Consider the following 14850-nt stretch of genomic DNA (forward strand, 5'->3'; position numbering starts at 1 on the left):
ACGCCTGGCCCCCCAGCCCTCAAGGCTGCCCAGGGAGAAGTCTGGATGGAGCATGGCCAGCTTCTTCCAAGGATTCCATGCTGGATCTGGAAATGGGGTATTGATCCCAAAGTGACCCGCATTCAAAAATCAATCTGGCCGAAACCGGTTTGGCTCAGTGGATAGAGCATCGGCCTGTGGACTGAAAGGTCCCGGGTTCGATTCCGGTTAAGGGCATGTACCTTGGTTGCGGGCACATCCCCAGTATGGGGTGTGCAGGAGGCAGCTGATTGATGTTTCTAACTATCTATCCCTCTCTCTTTCTCTCTGTTAAAAATAAATTTTAAAAAAAAATTTTTTTAACTTAATAGAAAGGATCCAGTGTGTACACACACTCTCTCTAGGGCACACCTGTGACTTCTCCCGCTTCTTTCCTGAGACACCCCGTCTTTGCTTTCTTTCTCCGAGGGCCCTTCTTTTGTCCTGGTAACTTGTTTCCTGAGTCCACACAGCCCAGCTGGCTCACTGCTTCTGCCTCTGTGACTTCCTACAGGGGCAAGGGAGCCACGCCTAGGCTTCACTCTTCCTCACATTGCCAAAGGCCACGGCAGCTCCGTCTGGGCTCGGTCCGTTGCAATGATCTTGCTTCTATCTGAAGCCCTTCCTTTCACTGCCCAGCTTTAATAACGTACACTCACCATCACTGGGACTCGTGAAATCTTTCCTGCATGAAGCCAAGAATTTAGAGCCCACATCGCTGCCAACGCATCTTCATCCTTCCCCTCCCCCGACCCCCACACATTGGTTAGAGGGAAGAATGAATGAATGAGCGTCTTACTTTTCAGACACGCCAAACTCAGCCAGACTGTGGCTCATAGGATTGGTCGCTGTGAACAGACAGGCCCCGCACCCTCCCCTGGCACTCCTTTCTCAGGCCTTTTGTGGAGATGGCAGTAATTCTGAATGCTGCGAAGATCGATTCTAGTGGCTCAGCATCTGGGAAAGAGCTTTGTAAATTGGAAAGTGCCAAGTGAGGACACGTTCTGCTCGTCTCTGGGGCTAAGGGGCCATCTGGTTTGCACAACCAAGACTCCCAGGAACTTCCCTCTTGTCACTTGGCTCCGGGTTTTCCATTCAAGTCCAGATTTTCCTTGGTTCAGAAAGAGCCTTTTGATTTTGCAAATTTTCCTTTCTCAATAAGCATTTCCGGATCCTCAGGAGCACAGGTTCCCTCAGCCTTGCAGCACCTGCTGTCCTCTCTTTGGGGGTAAAACGTGCTCGGGGGCCCCAGCACCGCGAGGCAGACAGTGCGGCGGCCCGGAGCCCTTGCAGGAGCCCATGTCTGCCTCGGTGGGTGCTCCTGGTCCTGTGCAGTGAGAGGCACGGGGGATGTGTTGGGGTCGGGTGGGGGCTCAAGGGTGACAGCAGAGGAAGGAGAGAGGGCCTGAGGAGGGGGAGGAGCATGGTAGGAGGAAGGAGGGTTTGGAAACAGATTCAATTCCCATTTGCCAGAAAACTCATCTCTAAGCCACAGGTAGCTGCTGAAGTAGTGGCCACATCCCAACTAGCACCCTGGCTTGGGCCAAGGACCCTCTTAAAGTGCTTCCAAAGCCAGCTGCTGTGCCATAAGCCAGCACTGGGCAGCCGGCAGCGCTGGTGGTTTCACCTCCCCTGGCCCTGTGGAGGGAGGCTCTGCCAGCAGGGAGCTGGGGCTGTGGCACAGCCATGCTGGGGGCTGCTTTGTCCCGCGGGGCCTTCCCCGGGGCAGCGGGGCAGTGTATCTTCTGTACTGGATCTACTGATTCAAATGCTAATCTGTTCTAGAAACAGCCTCATGGAGACCACAGAAGTCAAGTTTGCCAGCCAGTTGGGCAGCCCTGAGCCCCGTCAGATAGACACATGCAATCAGCCTCCAGAGCAGAATGGTTGGGGTGCGCTCCCCATTCTGTCACAGAAGACATTTAAGAAGGTGATTACTAGGGGTTGAGATTTAATGTAAACCGTCATTCTGCTGCCTCATCAAGGACCGTCTAGGAGAAGAGGCATTTCTTTGTATGTGTGAGCATGAAAGACAGTGACCTGGAGCGCAGTGTTGATTGGGCTCAGACAGCCAGTTTTGCCAACTTTGCGTCTACGCCGTCAGTGCAAAGGTCAACTTGTGGAAAAAGCCAGTGATGCCTTAGTGCCATTGAGCAGCTGGTTTTGACCTCACCGACCCACAGAGAGAGCCCTGGGTCCTCGGGTTGGTAGACTGTGAGGAGCACTGGTGCAGAGGACCAAGTTCAAGCTCTCTGAGCGCCTCCCACATGCTGCACAGACCTTGAGAACCAGGCGTGGCCTTGCCAGGCAGTGCCATGCTTTGGGTTCCTTCCAGATTTCATGACCGACTCAGAATCCTCCAGTGGCTTCCCACTTCTCACAAAGCAAATCCCGGCTCCTTAATTCCAGCACTCCAACCTGACCTCAATCAGCTTTCACACTCTTCTCTCCCATTGCATATCGTCAAGCCCCAAGTTTCCACTGAGCGTGAACTGTCCACAGTGGGCACTACTGCCCTCTCCTCCCCTTTCTCCGTGTGCAAGTCCTGCTTATCCTTCAAGGACCAATTCAAATGTTGCTTTGTTCACAAAGCCTTCCTTGAACCCACCTGTCTGAATCAGATCAGATTTTCCTGATCCTTTCCTATCTTATGATATAGATATTTATATAGATGTTTTATAATAATCGGCAGGTGTGGGCTGTTCCAGCAGCTGGCAGAGGCCAGTGGATGGCAGGGTTGCTGGGCACTGGGCCCGGGACTTCCACAGGCGGTTTCTTGCAGCTCCCCATTTGCTAGATTCTAGATACCATGCTAACAGCTTTACATTAAATATCTTATTTAATTTTTATAACACCATCAGAAATAGGCATTCTTTTTTTTTTTTTTTTTTTTTTTTTTATCCCTAAGGGTGTGAGGTAATGGGGGTAACACAAATCTGGGAAAAATTATAATAACATTATAGAATAATATCATTGTAAGGAAATTCTTTGCTCTAGGCCATGGCAATTCCATTTCAAACTGGCTGTCCATTTCTTTTTGTATAGACAAGGTCTTAGTTACAATTTCTGCACCTCTCCCAGGGGCAAGTAGTGCTAGTTGTGACACCCTTTCTTTCGTGTCAACACAGGCCAGAAACCTCTCTTTAATTTTACACACAAAGGGGCAGTGTTTTGATTTTGTGTCATACAAAAAGGGAAGCTGGGTGGAGACCCGGTAGGCATTCTTTAGTTGAGAAAATGAGACTCAGTAAGATTAATTTGCTCCAAATCACACAACTATAACTTATAGATGTAGTGTATTGGGTCTTTATTGCTATTTGCCAATTACCCCCAAAATTTAGTGGTTTAAAATAACAAATATTTATTATCTCACAGTTTGTTTGGGTGGAGAATTTGGGCACAACCTCAGTTAGATTGAGAGGTCGCAGCTGGAATGTCAGCAGGGGCTGCTGTCTCATCTGAAGGCTCAGCTGGATCAGGGAGGAGCCACTTCCAAGGTGGGCAGGAGGCCTTAGTTCCTTCCAATCGGGGCTCTCCACAGAGCTGCTTGAGTGTCCTCACAACATGGCAGCTGGTACCACCAAAGCATGTGGTCCCAGTGAGAGCCAGAAGGAAGCTTAATGCCATTTATTACTTTACCCAAAAGCTATTCACCATTCCTCAAAATCCTGTTGTTGACACAGTCAGTCTTACCCAGTTTCTATGAGACTGTGGCACAGATTACCAGGAGGCAGGGTCCACCATGGCCATCTTGGAGACTGGCAGCCACAGGCAGGGTCAGAATCCAGATGTTGCCTGACTCTAACACAGGGGTCTGGAACTTCTACCCCAGGCTGCAGCTGACTAGAAAATTCCAAGTGCTTCCTGAGCTGACTCAGCGCCATCAAACCCCTTCTCAGTTAGCAGTGTGAGAGTCTGCAGCGGGAAGGTAATGTGTTCACAGTTTGCAGAAGCTCTCTTTGTGAGGAAATTGCTGCCAGCCAGATTTGTGTTTTGCTTTAATCGAGTGAAAAGGTGTGACCCAGACGCCCCCAGCAGCTTGAGCTCATTAAACTGGAGGTGTAAATGAAATTGAGGGAAGGGGGGGATGATTCCTACCCGCCGCTGTACCAGTTTCCAGGATGTTCAAGTGCAAGGATTCCCTCTGGAAAAGGTTGTGGGTTGGGAGTGGATGGGGGTCCTTGGGGCAAGGCTGAGCTGCACCAGAGCTCTGCCCAAGCTGTTGGGGCAGGCGGGAGCCATCCACCCCACCCAGAGGCAGAGACCACGGCTCCTCTTATCTGCCCCCGGAGAAACCGTGCCCATTCCTCAGCATTCATTCACCAACGCTTGCTCTGGATTCTCTGTTTGAGGGGCTGGCCACAAGGGTGCTGAGAATGCCAGCAGCAGTTACTGTTTATGAACAGCTCTAGGTGTCCTGGTCCTTGATCCTCACAGCAGGAGTAAGCTCGGACCTGAGGTGGGCGCGGTCATTGCCCCCTTTTGTAGATGGGAGCAGTCAGCCATCAACAAGGCTCCCGCACATTTGTGGGGGGCTCCCAGCTGGAAGCGTCTGCAGACTGAGAGGCAGCGCCGCGCAGCAGTGCAAAAGTCCTCCCCATGCAAGACTCCCTCCCAAGGGCACCTCTCCCCAAGTGCAGCTCAGGTCGGGAACAGATGGGACTCTCTCCGGGAGGGGGGAGGGGCAGTGAGGAGCCAGCCCCGTGGGCTCATCACCTCCAGGATGACAAGGGCTGCTCACCTCTAAGCTGCGGAGGTGCAAGGTGGCTGGCAGCACTTCTACATGCAGGGCAGCTCCCCACTACATTGAAGGGCCCTTGAGGCCATGCCGGCAACCTCACCACACGTGCAGCTGGCAGGGAGAATGTGTAGATTCAAGAGGCAGAGCTAGCAGCAATCTCGGAGTTTGTCTCTTGGGAAGATAACTGCTTCCATTTTTCACGTTTTCCTTTAGAACCTGTTCGCGTACACAGTGGGAAATCCCAGCGCACACAGTTTTGTATTCTAATTTTTAAATTGCAGAACTTGGGAAATTATTTTATGCTATTTTTAGTAACCACAGCTAGCTAGCAGCAATTCTAGTGTTTCTGTAGAGCTTCTCTATTATCCTTTTAATGGCTATGCTATCTTTCATTATTTTGCTCTCTCCTGATTTACTAAGCCTGCAGTAGGACACGTAGGTGGCTATAATAGAGAACACTGCCTTGAACACCTTTGAGGACACAGCTCATGGAAATGATTTGTTCTTTGTGGAAGGGGTTGCTCTGGTGTGTGTGGGGGGAGAGTGTGGTTTTAAGCACAGGGGCACATGTGTCTGTTCGTTTGGCCTCATAGCCATAGGAAGGTGAGGGGCATATAGCAGGGAGGCAGGACATGGAGTTCTGGGTTCCAGCCCCAGTTCTGTCACTTTGTAGGAGTGTGAGCGTAGGCATATGGCATAACTTATCTGAGCCTCTGTTCCCTCATTTTACAGCGAATACAATGCAGTCCTTTCCCAGGGAGTGCCATGGCTCATGGCCGCACTGCCCTCGGGCCCCTGCTCCTAGGGCTGCCCCTCCTCAGAGGAGCCCCGGGACCTCTGTGCCTGAAAGCCTTCCCCATCACTTTGCCTGGCTCCATTTTCCTTTATGGCACTTATCCTCTCTCTTAGTCAGCTAGGTGGCCAAAACAAAATGCCACGGATGGGACGGTGGGGGGTAAGGAGGTAAGAGGAGGGGATGGGCTTAGACAACAGACACTTATTTCTCACAGTTCTGGAGGCTGGATGTCTGGGGTGGACGTGGCAGTAGGTCTGGTGTCTGATGGAGCCCACTTCCTGGCCTGTAGTTGTCCCTCCGAGTGTGTCCTTGGGACTCTTATAAAGCCACTAATCCCACCCTGGGCCTCCACCCTCATGACCGCATCTATTCCTAATCGCCTCCCAGAGAACTCACCAGCACCATCACATTAAAGGGTTGAGTTTCAATGCGTGAATTTTGGGGGGACAGAAACATTCAGTCCATAACCTCATCACATGGCATATTACTTGTTTATTTGTCTATTCACTTTTCTTTTTCCCTCCAGTAGCATGTGAGCTACAGGAGGGGCACATTGCACCTGTGCAGACAGCTGCCTGTCTGTCTCACAAACTCTGGGAGGCCAAGGGGAGGCAGCAGGACCATGGGAGTCCTGTGGACTCTGTGGAGGTTGGAGGCAAGATGATAGGGTTTGCATGTAGATGGTAATCTGGTTCCTCTTCCCATTGTGTGTCTGGTGGACAGCAAATCCTTGGGATTCTCTGAAAGTGTTTAGGGAATCAGAGACAAGAATGCAGCCAAGGTGACAGTACTGGGCAGGGGCTGCCCGACAGCTGGGAGGAGCCACACTTACGTGGATACCTCTGAAGCACCTCCTCATCCCCTCTCCCTTAAATGTATTTCATGGTCTAGTTTAACTTTTACTTTATACACACGGCTATACATCCATCCACACAGTGTAAGGAACCACCCTCCCCTTCTGGATCACCAGAGGCATCTACTTTCAATGGATTCTTTTACTATTTATCACCACGTGCCTAAATATAATAGCCACCTCAGTCTCCCTTTAGATCTCTGTTTGCTCCTGTGATGGACAATCCGGGTTCACTCTCTCCCACCACACCCCTGTCCTCCACCCCACAGCCTTCCTGTGCCCCATCCCTCCCTCCCAGAGTCCACTATAAACTCGGTTAGATCAACATCCATGTTTGCATGTTCATGTTTACATTATAAATGTTGGCATTACTGTCATCCTGTAAACGTTATTGGGAATGGAGTCTCCTAAAACTTTGCCTTTGTTGCACATCTTCTGTTTTCCCAGTATTTCATCATCACCTCATTTTTTTTCTTGATCAGTTTTCTATGTAGTTCTGTCTTCTGTGCCCAACCTCTCCCTTAATTGTTTAAATTCCTCTCCATGGAGCAAATTAACCCAATATCTCATTAGAGTTGCCTTCCTGAGGATGACTATTCCCATCTGTCAGGTGGGGGTCCATCAGGAGTTGTAGGAGACCAGGCCAATAAGGAAGCTAAAATTTGACTCAGGTTTTAACTGGGCCACTCCAGCTGCCGTCCTAAGTACAGACTGGGGAGGGGCAATTAGGGAGACCAGGAGGAAGCTATGTTAGCAATCTGGGTGTGAGACAAGGGTTTTGTAGGGTCCCCTGGGGTGGTTGCAGTGGAGATGGTGGGAAGTGACTGATTCTGAAAGATTTTGAAGGAAAGGCCAACAGTACTGGATGTGAGGCGAGAAGGAAAGAGAGGAAGCAGTAAGACTGAGCACCGGGAATGAAGAACGAATGCAAAGGCTTAGGCAACTGTCTCAGTCCATGCAGCCTGCTGTAACAGACACTGCAGACAGGGAGTCTCATAAACAACAGATATTTTTCCCCATAGTTCTGGGCTGGAGGTTCAAGATCCAGGCGCTAGCAGATTCAGTGTCTGGTGAGAGCCGCATCTTCCTAGACGGCCATCTTTTCTCTGTGTCTGCCTCACATGGCAGAGGGATCAAGGGGGTTCTCTAGGGGCTCTTTTATAAGGACAATCATCCCATTCATGGCAGCTCTGCCCTCATGACTTAAGCTCCTCCTAATACCATCACATTGGGGGTTAGATTTTAACATATGAATTTAAGGAGACACAAATATTCAGACCATCTATATATATAAAAGCCAAAGCGACTGAACTCCCAAACGACTGGTCAGCTTGTCGCTATGACATGCACTGACCACCAGGGGGAAGATGCTCAATGCAGGAGCTGCCCCAGGTGGTCAGTACTCCCACAGCAGGGTGCCAGACACCAGGCTCATGACCGGCAAGCACAGCTGTGGCAGTGCTACCAAGCTGCAGTGTCAGCAGGCCCCGGGGCCCCTGCTCAGGCTCCTCCCTGGCTGTCTGCTACTTCGTGCACTACTATATCCCCCAAGGGGCCCCAGATTTCGAGAGGGTGCAGGCCAGGCTAAGGGACCTCACTGGTGCATGAGTCCATGCACTGGGCCTCTAGTAAGACCATAATAGGGAAGATCCTGAGTTCAGGTAGAGCCACATCAGGTGTTGGACTCCTTTGGACGTCCAAGTGAGATGTTGGGTGTACGGTTTAGGATCTTCAATAACCCCGTGTTCTGAAATATCCCAATGCTGTTTGCTCAGTTGCTATGGGCTCCCTTTTCCTCACTGCACAAGGCACTCTGCAGCCCTCATGCCCCTTGGTTCTGCTAATGTTCTTAAATTTGTTTAATTATTTCCTCCCCTCTGTCTTCTCTGCTTTCCCTTCCTAAAACTACTATATATTTCATTTGGGATCTCCTGGACAGACCCATTTGCCTTTCTTTCCTATCCTGTTTCCCATCTCAGTCCTTTGGTTCTGTTTCTAGATGTTTCATCCCTTCTTTACTTGGGCTATTGCATTCTTAATCTTCAAGAGCTGGAATGTTCTTTCTTAGAGCATCTTGTTGATTTATAACAGAGAATCACACTCGTTTCTTCTGCATGACATCTAGCAGTGTGGCAGCCAAGGCCCCCAAGTTCAAGTTTGGACCCATGTTCAATGCCACAAGATTCTCTGTGATCCAGCTTTTTCTCTCCCAACAAAACCATCCTCAGGCTCCTGAGGAATCTCAGGGGCTCGCCCAGGACAGGTCAGCTGCCTCTGCCACAACCACCAGGGAAGAAGAGGACACAGAGAAGATATATATGCTGCAACTGTGTGTACGTGGTTCTACAGATAATTTGTTTATTGTTTTTACAACAAAGTCGTCAAAGTTATTTTTATTTTAGAGAAGAAATAGAAACACACATTTCAGAAAACTGAATGGACTTTTATGTCTGGCTGTAAACGTTTTCTTTTGCTGTACCTGACGTTAAAACATCAGGATCCAGGTTCCAAGTCCTTTTCAAACCAGCAGGCTCTCCAATCCCAGGGAGGGCTGGGGGCCAAGATGTGTTTTAGATCGACCCGCTGTAAATTCTAATTTTGAGACGCTGTGGTCTAGAGCTGTGCTCTGCAATCGGGATAGTAAATTAAGTGAGATGCCTCGCTCAGAGCATACAGGGGACGAGGACAGGGGCGGGGTGGGGCAGGGCAGGGGGAGGGCGGGGGGAACGTTCGTGGTCGGAACCCGCCGCCGCGGAGTCGCGCCGCACCGGGGATGCACTTGGGCACCGGACGTGGGGTGCGCGAGCAGCTGCGGTTCCGGTTCCGACCCAGCGGGAGGAGGAGGAGCGGGAAACCGCGCAGGCAGAGGTAGAGCCCCTGCCCCGCCGCCAGCCCCGGCGTCTCCTCGCGTCCCCCAGACCCGCAGGCCTCCGCCGACCCGGCGGCTAGGGCCGCTGGCTCCGCGCCCAGCCCCTCCCCTTCCTCCTGCGGCCCGGCTGGCTGCCCTCTGCCTGACCGCGGGTGCCGGTCACGTGGACGGACTCTGCCCTTGGCGGGGTGCTGGCGGGCAGGGTCCCTCCCCGGGCAGGGGTCCCGGAAGGATGTTGGAATGAGTGGAGTCCAGGTGCAGCCATTGTTAGAGGAAAACTTGATCTGTTGTGTCTAAAATTCACTTCTGTTCTCATGGGGCCAGCAGGAATCATCCTAGAACCACCTTGAGTACGTAGGTGTATTTCTAAACAAACAGTGCAATATGTAAGTGCCAGGTATTTTGAAGGCCTTGTGAGCAGGCAACTTTCCGAAAAGAGGGGAGACTTTTCAAAGGAGGTGATATTGAGCCGAGCTTTGAAGGTTGAATAGGAGTTTGCCCAAAAGGGAAATGATGAGAACGTAAGATGTGGGAATCACCTGTTTGGGAAGTTGTTGATTCCCTCAAGAGGGGAGATGTTTGTGGTTGGGGGTTAGGCATAGACTGGTCATGGGGGGACAAAGTTGGGCCTAGGAGCACAGGATTCTCAGTGGGTTTCTGGGGGCAGTCTAGTGATCTTTCCATAGTCTCTGCTGTGGTTGTTGTAAAATGAGGCTTTGTTGCTCTCACCCCATATCCCAGAACCCGTCTTCAGGGCAGACTGAATTGGTGGATTGAACTGTGGGCCTGGGATAGCAGGCTTCCTGCCTCCAGGTGGCATTTTAAAAATAGTATTTTAGCCGAAACCGGTTTGGCTCAATGGATAGAGCGTCGGCTTGGGGACTGAGGGGACCCGGGTTCGATTCCGGTCAAGGGCATGTACCTTGGTTGCGGGCATATCCCCAGTAGGGGGTGTGCAAGAGGCAGCTGATCGATGACTCTCTCTCATCGATGTTTCTAACTCTCTATCTCTCTCCCGTCCTCTCTGTACAAAATCAATAAAATATATTTAAAAAAAAAAATAGTATTTTACTTGCTAATATGGATGGGGGTTTAAGTGTGTGTGTTCCCTTTTGGTTTTCTATTTGAATGCAGTACTCATGAATGCAGTGTGAATGTCTGTTACTTAAAAATGCAACATAGAAACAGCCTCCCCCAGACCGCAGGCTTTGTGTTGAAGCAAATGTCCTCCACCACAGGGAGAGTGAAGTTCACTTCTCCCACCCCACACCTCCCCAGGCCGCAGACAACAGGAAGTGCTGGGCTCTGCTTTAAACTCAGGGTCAGAGGGGTGAGGGGTTGGGTGATGTTAATCAGTCAGGTGCCATTTCATTCATTTTGAAACTAGCCACCTTCATTTGAATGCAAGTATCATTCTTATCAGGTAATTTTTGTCATGCAGCTCCATGGTGAGGATGGTGCAGCCACTTGCTCACCTCTTGGTGTGTGCCAGGTCATTCCCACAGAACTCTGTGAGCAGATCTTGTTTTTAGTCTGTCTATAGATGGAGCATTGAAGGCTTAGACAGGTGAAAAAAGCTAGGAAGAAGGAGGATGTTCCCGTCTGTGTCTGAGTTGATTGAAATCTGCCCTCTTACCCAAAAGATTGAACTTCCTGGTGTTGAGTGAGCGTTCTGAGAAGTCAGTGGACTGACTTGAGAAACTGGATGGTTAGAACACCCACTGGTCTCTGCTGGGTCTCCGGATGGGCTTCTGCCTCCCAGAGGAATCTAAGAACAACACGCCCTCTGGGAGAAGGCCGTCCTGGCTCACCAGAATGCAGGTTTCTGTGCTTTCCCATCAGTGCACAGCTGGCTAAGGTTGGATAGGGTACTAAGAGTAGTTTTATGAAGTTTGTTCATTGAAACAGAGAAAACTCTTGGTCAACTTGCATCTACTTGGTGGCAGCTGTGCCTCTAGGGGTGGAGAGCCTCATGACTAAAGGCTTGTGGTTGTAGGGTGGAGCTCTCTTCCTGGGGTCCAGAAAGGTCTGGACCTGGAGTGATGAAGACACAGACATCTTTCCTGAACCAATTTATTATTATTTTTTTTTTTTTTGCTTGTTCAGAGCAGTCCCCGATCCCCATGACTTTGAAGAGTTTAGCTCTGTATTGAAAGAATTATGACAGAGTGTTTCAGGGTCCCATACCTGCGGGACATAAAAGCTATTTTTAAAGGGTGGTGGCCCCGTGCTCCTAGTGTTTGGTGACAGAATAAATTAGTGCAACCTCTCTGGAGGCCACTCTGGCAATATTTACCCAAATTAAAATTAAATTTTCTTGTGAGGCTCATGTGGAGCACCGGGCAGGGTCACTTGTCAGCATCTGCTCCACGAACACCCAGATACGACCACAATTACAATTGGCCACCTCAGTCTCTGCTGCATATTTGCTTGCTGGCTCCTTCATCCTGAGCTCTAGCTCTGTTGCTCCTCCTAGGAGGGCCTGCCTGCAGGAGCACTCTGCTTAGAGACCAGGACTGTGCTGCCTGGCTCATGCCTGTCCCCATGCAGAACCCAACTAGGTATTGCCACCTCCCACTCAAGAGATTTGAAGGCAGGCAATGCAGGGTGGGAGGCATCCAGGTCTCTGGCTGCACAGATGCAAGTGCTCAGCATTAGCAAACCATGTATTTGAACTGCTTTTATCAAAACTTATGTTTTAATTGTCTGCATAGACCTTTTATGAACCAGTAGCTTTAATTGAGAGAAGAATGGTGTTGCCCAGGCCAGATGGCTCTGTTGGTTCTAGCGTCCCGTACATCAGGAAGGTTGCAGGTTTGATGCCTGGTCAGGGCACATACCTAGGTTGTGGGTTCCATTCCAGGTTAGGGTGTGTTTTGGAGGCAACTGATCAATGTTTCTCTTTTTTCCTCTTTCTCTAAAGTCAATAAAAAACATATCCTGGGTGAGGATTAAAAAGAAAAACTAAGAATGCTGTTATCACTTTTATTTACCTCTATCATTCTGAGAAGTCAAAGAGCTATATAGACAGTTACAAACACCCTATAGGTCCACCATCCAGAGCACATTTTTTATTTCTTTTTTTGTATAAAAGAAAAAAATAATGCTGAAGTTGAAGCATCTCCATTAAAAAAATAATAAATGGCATTTAGTAGACTTTTAAAGTCTGATTACAAAAGTCATGCATGCTAATTGTAAAAAGGCTGGAGACAGTTGAGAAGCACAAAGAAGAAAACAAAGGTCACCTGTAGCCCTGCAACCTTGTGACCACCTGGGTGTTTACTTTGAATCTTCTTTTTAACTCTGACCCTTGGCAGGATTGGGGAACCTCTCCCAGATAGCTTGTCCCACCCACAGTGGGGCTGTGGCCCCAACTCCTCACATGTATATGCCCTGATTTCCTCAGCCCTCTTCTGGGCCACTTGGTTCAGTTTCAGTTTTTCAGTATTAAATATCACACCGCGGTGAACATCCCATATGTGCATCTTCATGTTCATCTCTGCTTATTTTCTTAGGATACTTTTTAAGTACAACCATGGAATAAAGAACCCACGTTTTCTATTTTCATGTCTCATTTTTAAGTGATTGGGAAATGCCCTTTGGGATGGATGAGTCAGTGCCATGGGCATCACTACACTGGGACAGCCCTGAAGGTGAGGCACGGTTGAGTTAATAATATGTGATGTCCTCTCTCCCCATCACTGAGGACTCACCACTTAGGGCACGTGGCATCAGCCAAGTCGGGTTTGGAACACGTTTATCTCACATGTTTATCACACTTGTCTCTGTTCAAGCCTAGCTGTTTTCTTACAATATGTGAGGTTTCTTTATAGTAACGGAAATCCAGGGTATAGAACTAGATGTGAACCCGCCTCTGAGCCTTGTGTGGAGGGCAGAGAACAGAGAAGTCCTAGGGCACTCTCTCGTTTTTTCTTTCTATTTTTGTTTGCTAATCCTCACCCAAGGATATTCTTTCAATTGATTTTTATAGAGAGTGGAAGGGAGGGGGAGAGACAGAAAAAGAAAAACGTGAATGTGGGAGAGATACATCAATTGGTTACACGAACCCTAACTGGGGCTGAGGATGGAGCTTGCAACCCAGGTATGTGCCCTTGACCAGAATTGAACCTGTGACCCTTCACTCCCCAAGCCGATGCTCTGAGCACTGAGCCAAATCGGCTAGGGCCACTCTGGTTTTTAATAAATGGCCTCTTTCATCTGGAAACAGTATGGGCAAGTGTATTTGGAACTGAACTTTGCTAAAGGTCCTGAAGCCTTAAGGAATATTTGCACAGAACCTGGGAGCAGTCAGCCAGAGCTGCAAGGCCTCCTCATGAAGCCCCTCTGGGCAATGAGGGGTGTCTCTGAGGTGCAGGGTTTCCTCCCACCTGGTCTGGCTGGGAGACTATCTTACCAGGAGCCCCTGGCTGCTGGAGAAGCCAGCCAAGGAGGCTGATAGGCACAGGCCATTTCACATGTTTATCACACTACGTTTACCATACTAAGAGTGTCAGCATAGCTCGGCTCAGCCATTCTTATTGTTGAGGAGTTTGTTTTGTTATAAAGTACTAGAGGCCCGATGCACAAAATTTGTGCAAGAGTAGGCCTTCCTTCCCCTGACTGCCAGCACTGGCTTCCCTCTGGCCACCTGCAGGCACCCAGAGCCTGGGCTTCCCTATGGCCCCCAACTTCATCCAGATCTGTAAGGACATCTGATCTAATTAGCATATTTCTCTTTTATTATTATAGATTGTGAGAATCTGTTTTTTGAATTAAGAACAGAGAACAGATTGTTTTGTACATACATATAACAAACAATGGCACATTCCTTTTCCCTGGGTAACAAGTTAAGGACAGAGAGAAAAGTGTGGCTTTGTGAGGAAGAACGTGCTGAGCACGGAAGAAACAGATCCCTCCAACAGCTCTATGTGGGCAGGGTGTGGAAGACCGTAGAGAGAACTCTGAGGGGGGCAGTGCCAGCCTTGAGACAGCCTGGGCACCTCCTGCTGGGCAGGGCCACCTGCTGGGTGATTCCTGACCTTCCTAGATTTTCAGGGCCTGTCTGAAGGGGGTGTGTGTGTGAAATTTACGGCTTTTATTTTATAATGTTACTGGATGGCCCATGGGAAGGCATCGTGTCAGCCCCTGGCATTCAGAAGCACCCTCGGGGTTTCCTGTGCCTGCCCCACCCTTCAGGAAAAACTCAGCTAGGCCACCCCTCAGCCCCCTGTCCTGGGTGCTGCTCTGATCCAGAGCCACCATTGAAGCTGGGAGGGGAGCAGAGGCCAGACGGTGCGTGGGGAGGGTGGAACAGAGACCCTTCTTAGCTCCAGAGGCTATAATGGGAGGAGTGACTCCTGAAGGAGCTGTGAAATTGGGGCTTTCAAACCAGGGCAAATGGTTATTAACCTTAATAGGCTGCACTGGCACTGGGAAGGACGCATTTCCAATTACACTGTAGTGAGGAGTGTAGGGCAGCGGGTGGGCTCCTGACCTCTTGAACTGAGCTGAACTTCGGTTATAAACTGCCATCAGGGCACAAGCAATCGGAAAGCTCACTCACGGGACTGCCG

The 14850-nt window shown here is 49.7% G+C and overlaps 1 protein-coding gene across 8 annotated transcripts in view; it reads left to right on the top strand.

The window, feature by feature from the left end:
* Positions 1 to 9191: 9191 nt before the first annotated feature.
* ACSF3 (acyl-CoA synthetase family member 3) overlaps positions 9192 to 14850 on the top strand; it is a 65415-nt gene continuing 59756 nt past the window's right edge. For 2 of the 8 annotated variants that reach the window (XM_084905713.1, XM_084905714.1), the window contains exon 1: positions 9285 to 9627. Coding sequence is in view for 3 of the 8 variants with exons in the window: in XM_084905711.1 (XP_084761837.1) it covers positions 13362 to 13379 (18 nt within the window). In the remaining 5 variants the exon portion in view is untranslated. The other 6 variants (XM_084905711.1, XM_084905712.1, XM_084905717.1 and 3 more) reach the window with 6 other exon arrangements.

Source organism: Pipistrellus hanaki (assembly GCF_964339955.1).
Source record: "Pipistrellus hanaki genome assembly, chromosome: 15".
NCBI lineage: Eukaryota > Metazoa > Chordata > Mammalia > Chiroptera > Vespertilionidae > Pipistrellus > Pipistrellus hanaki.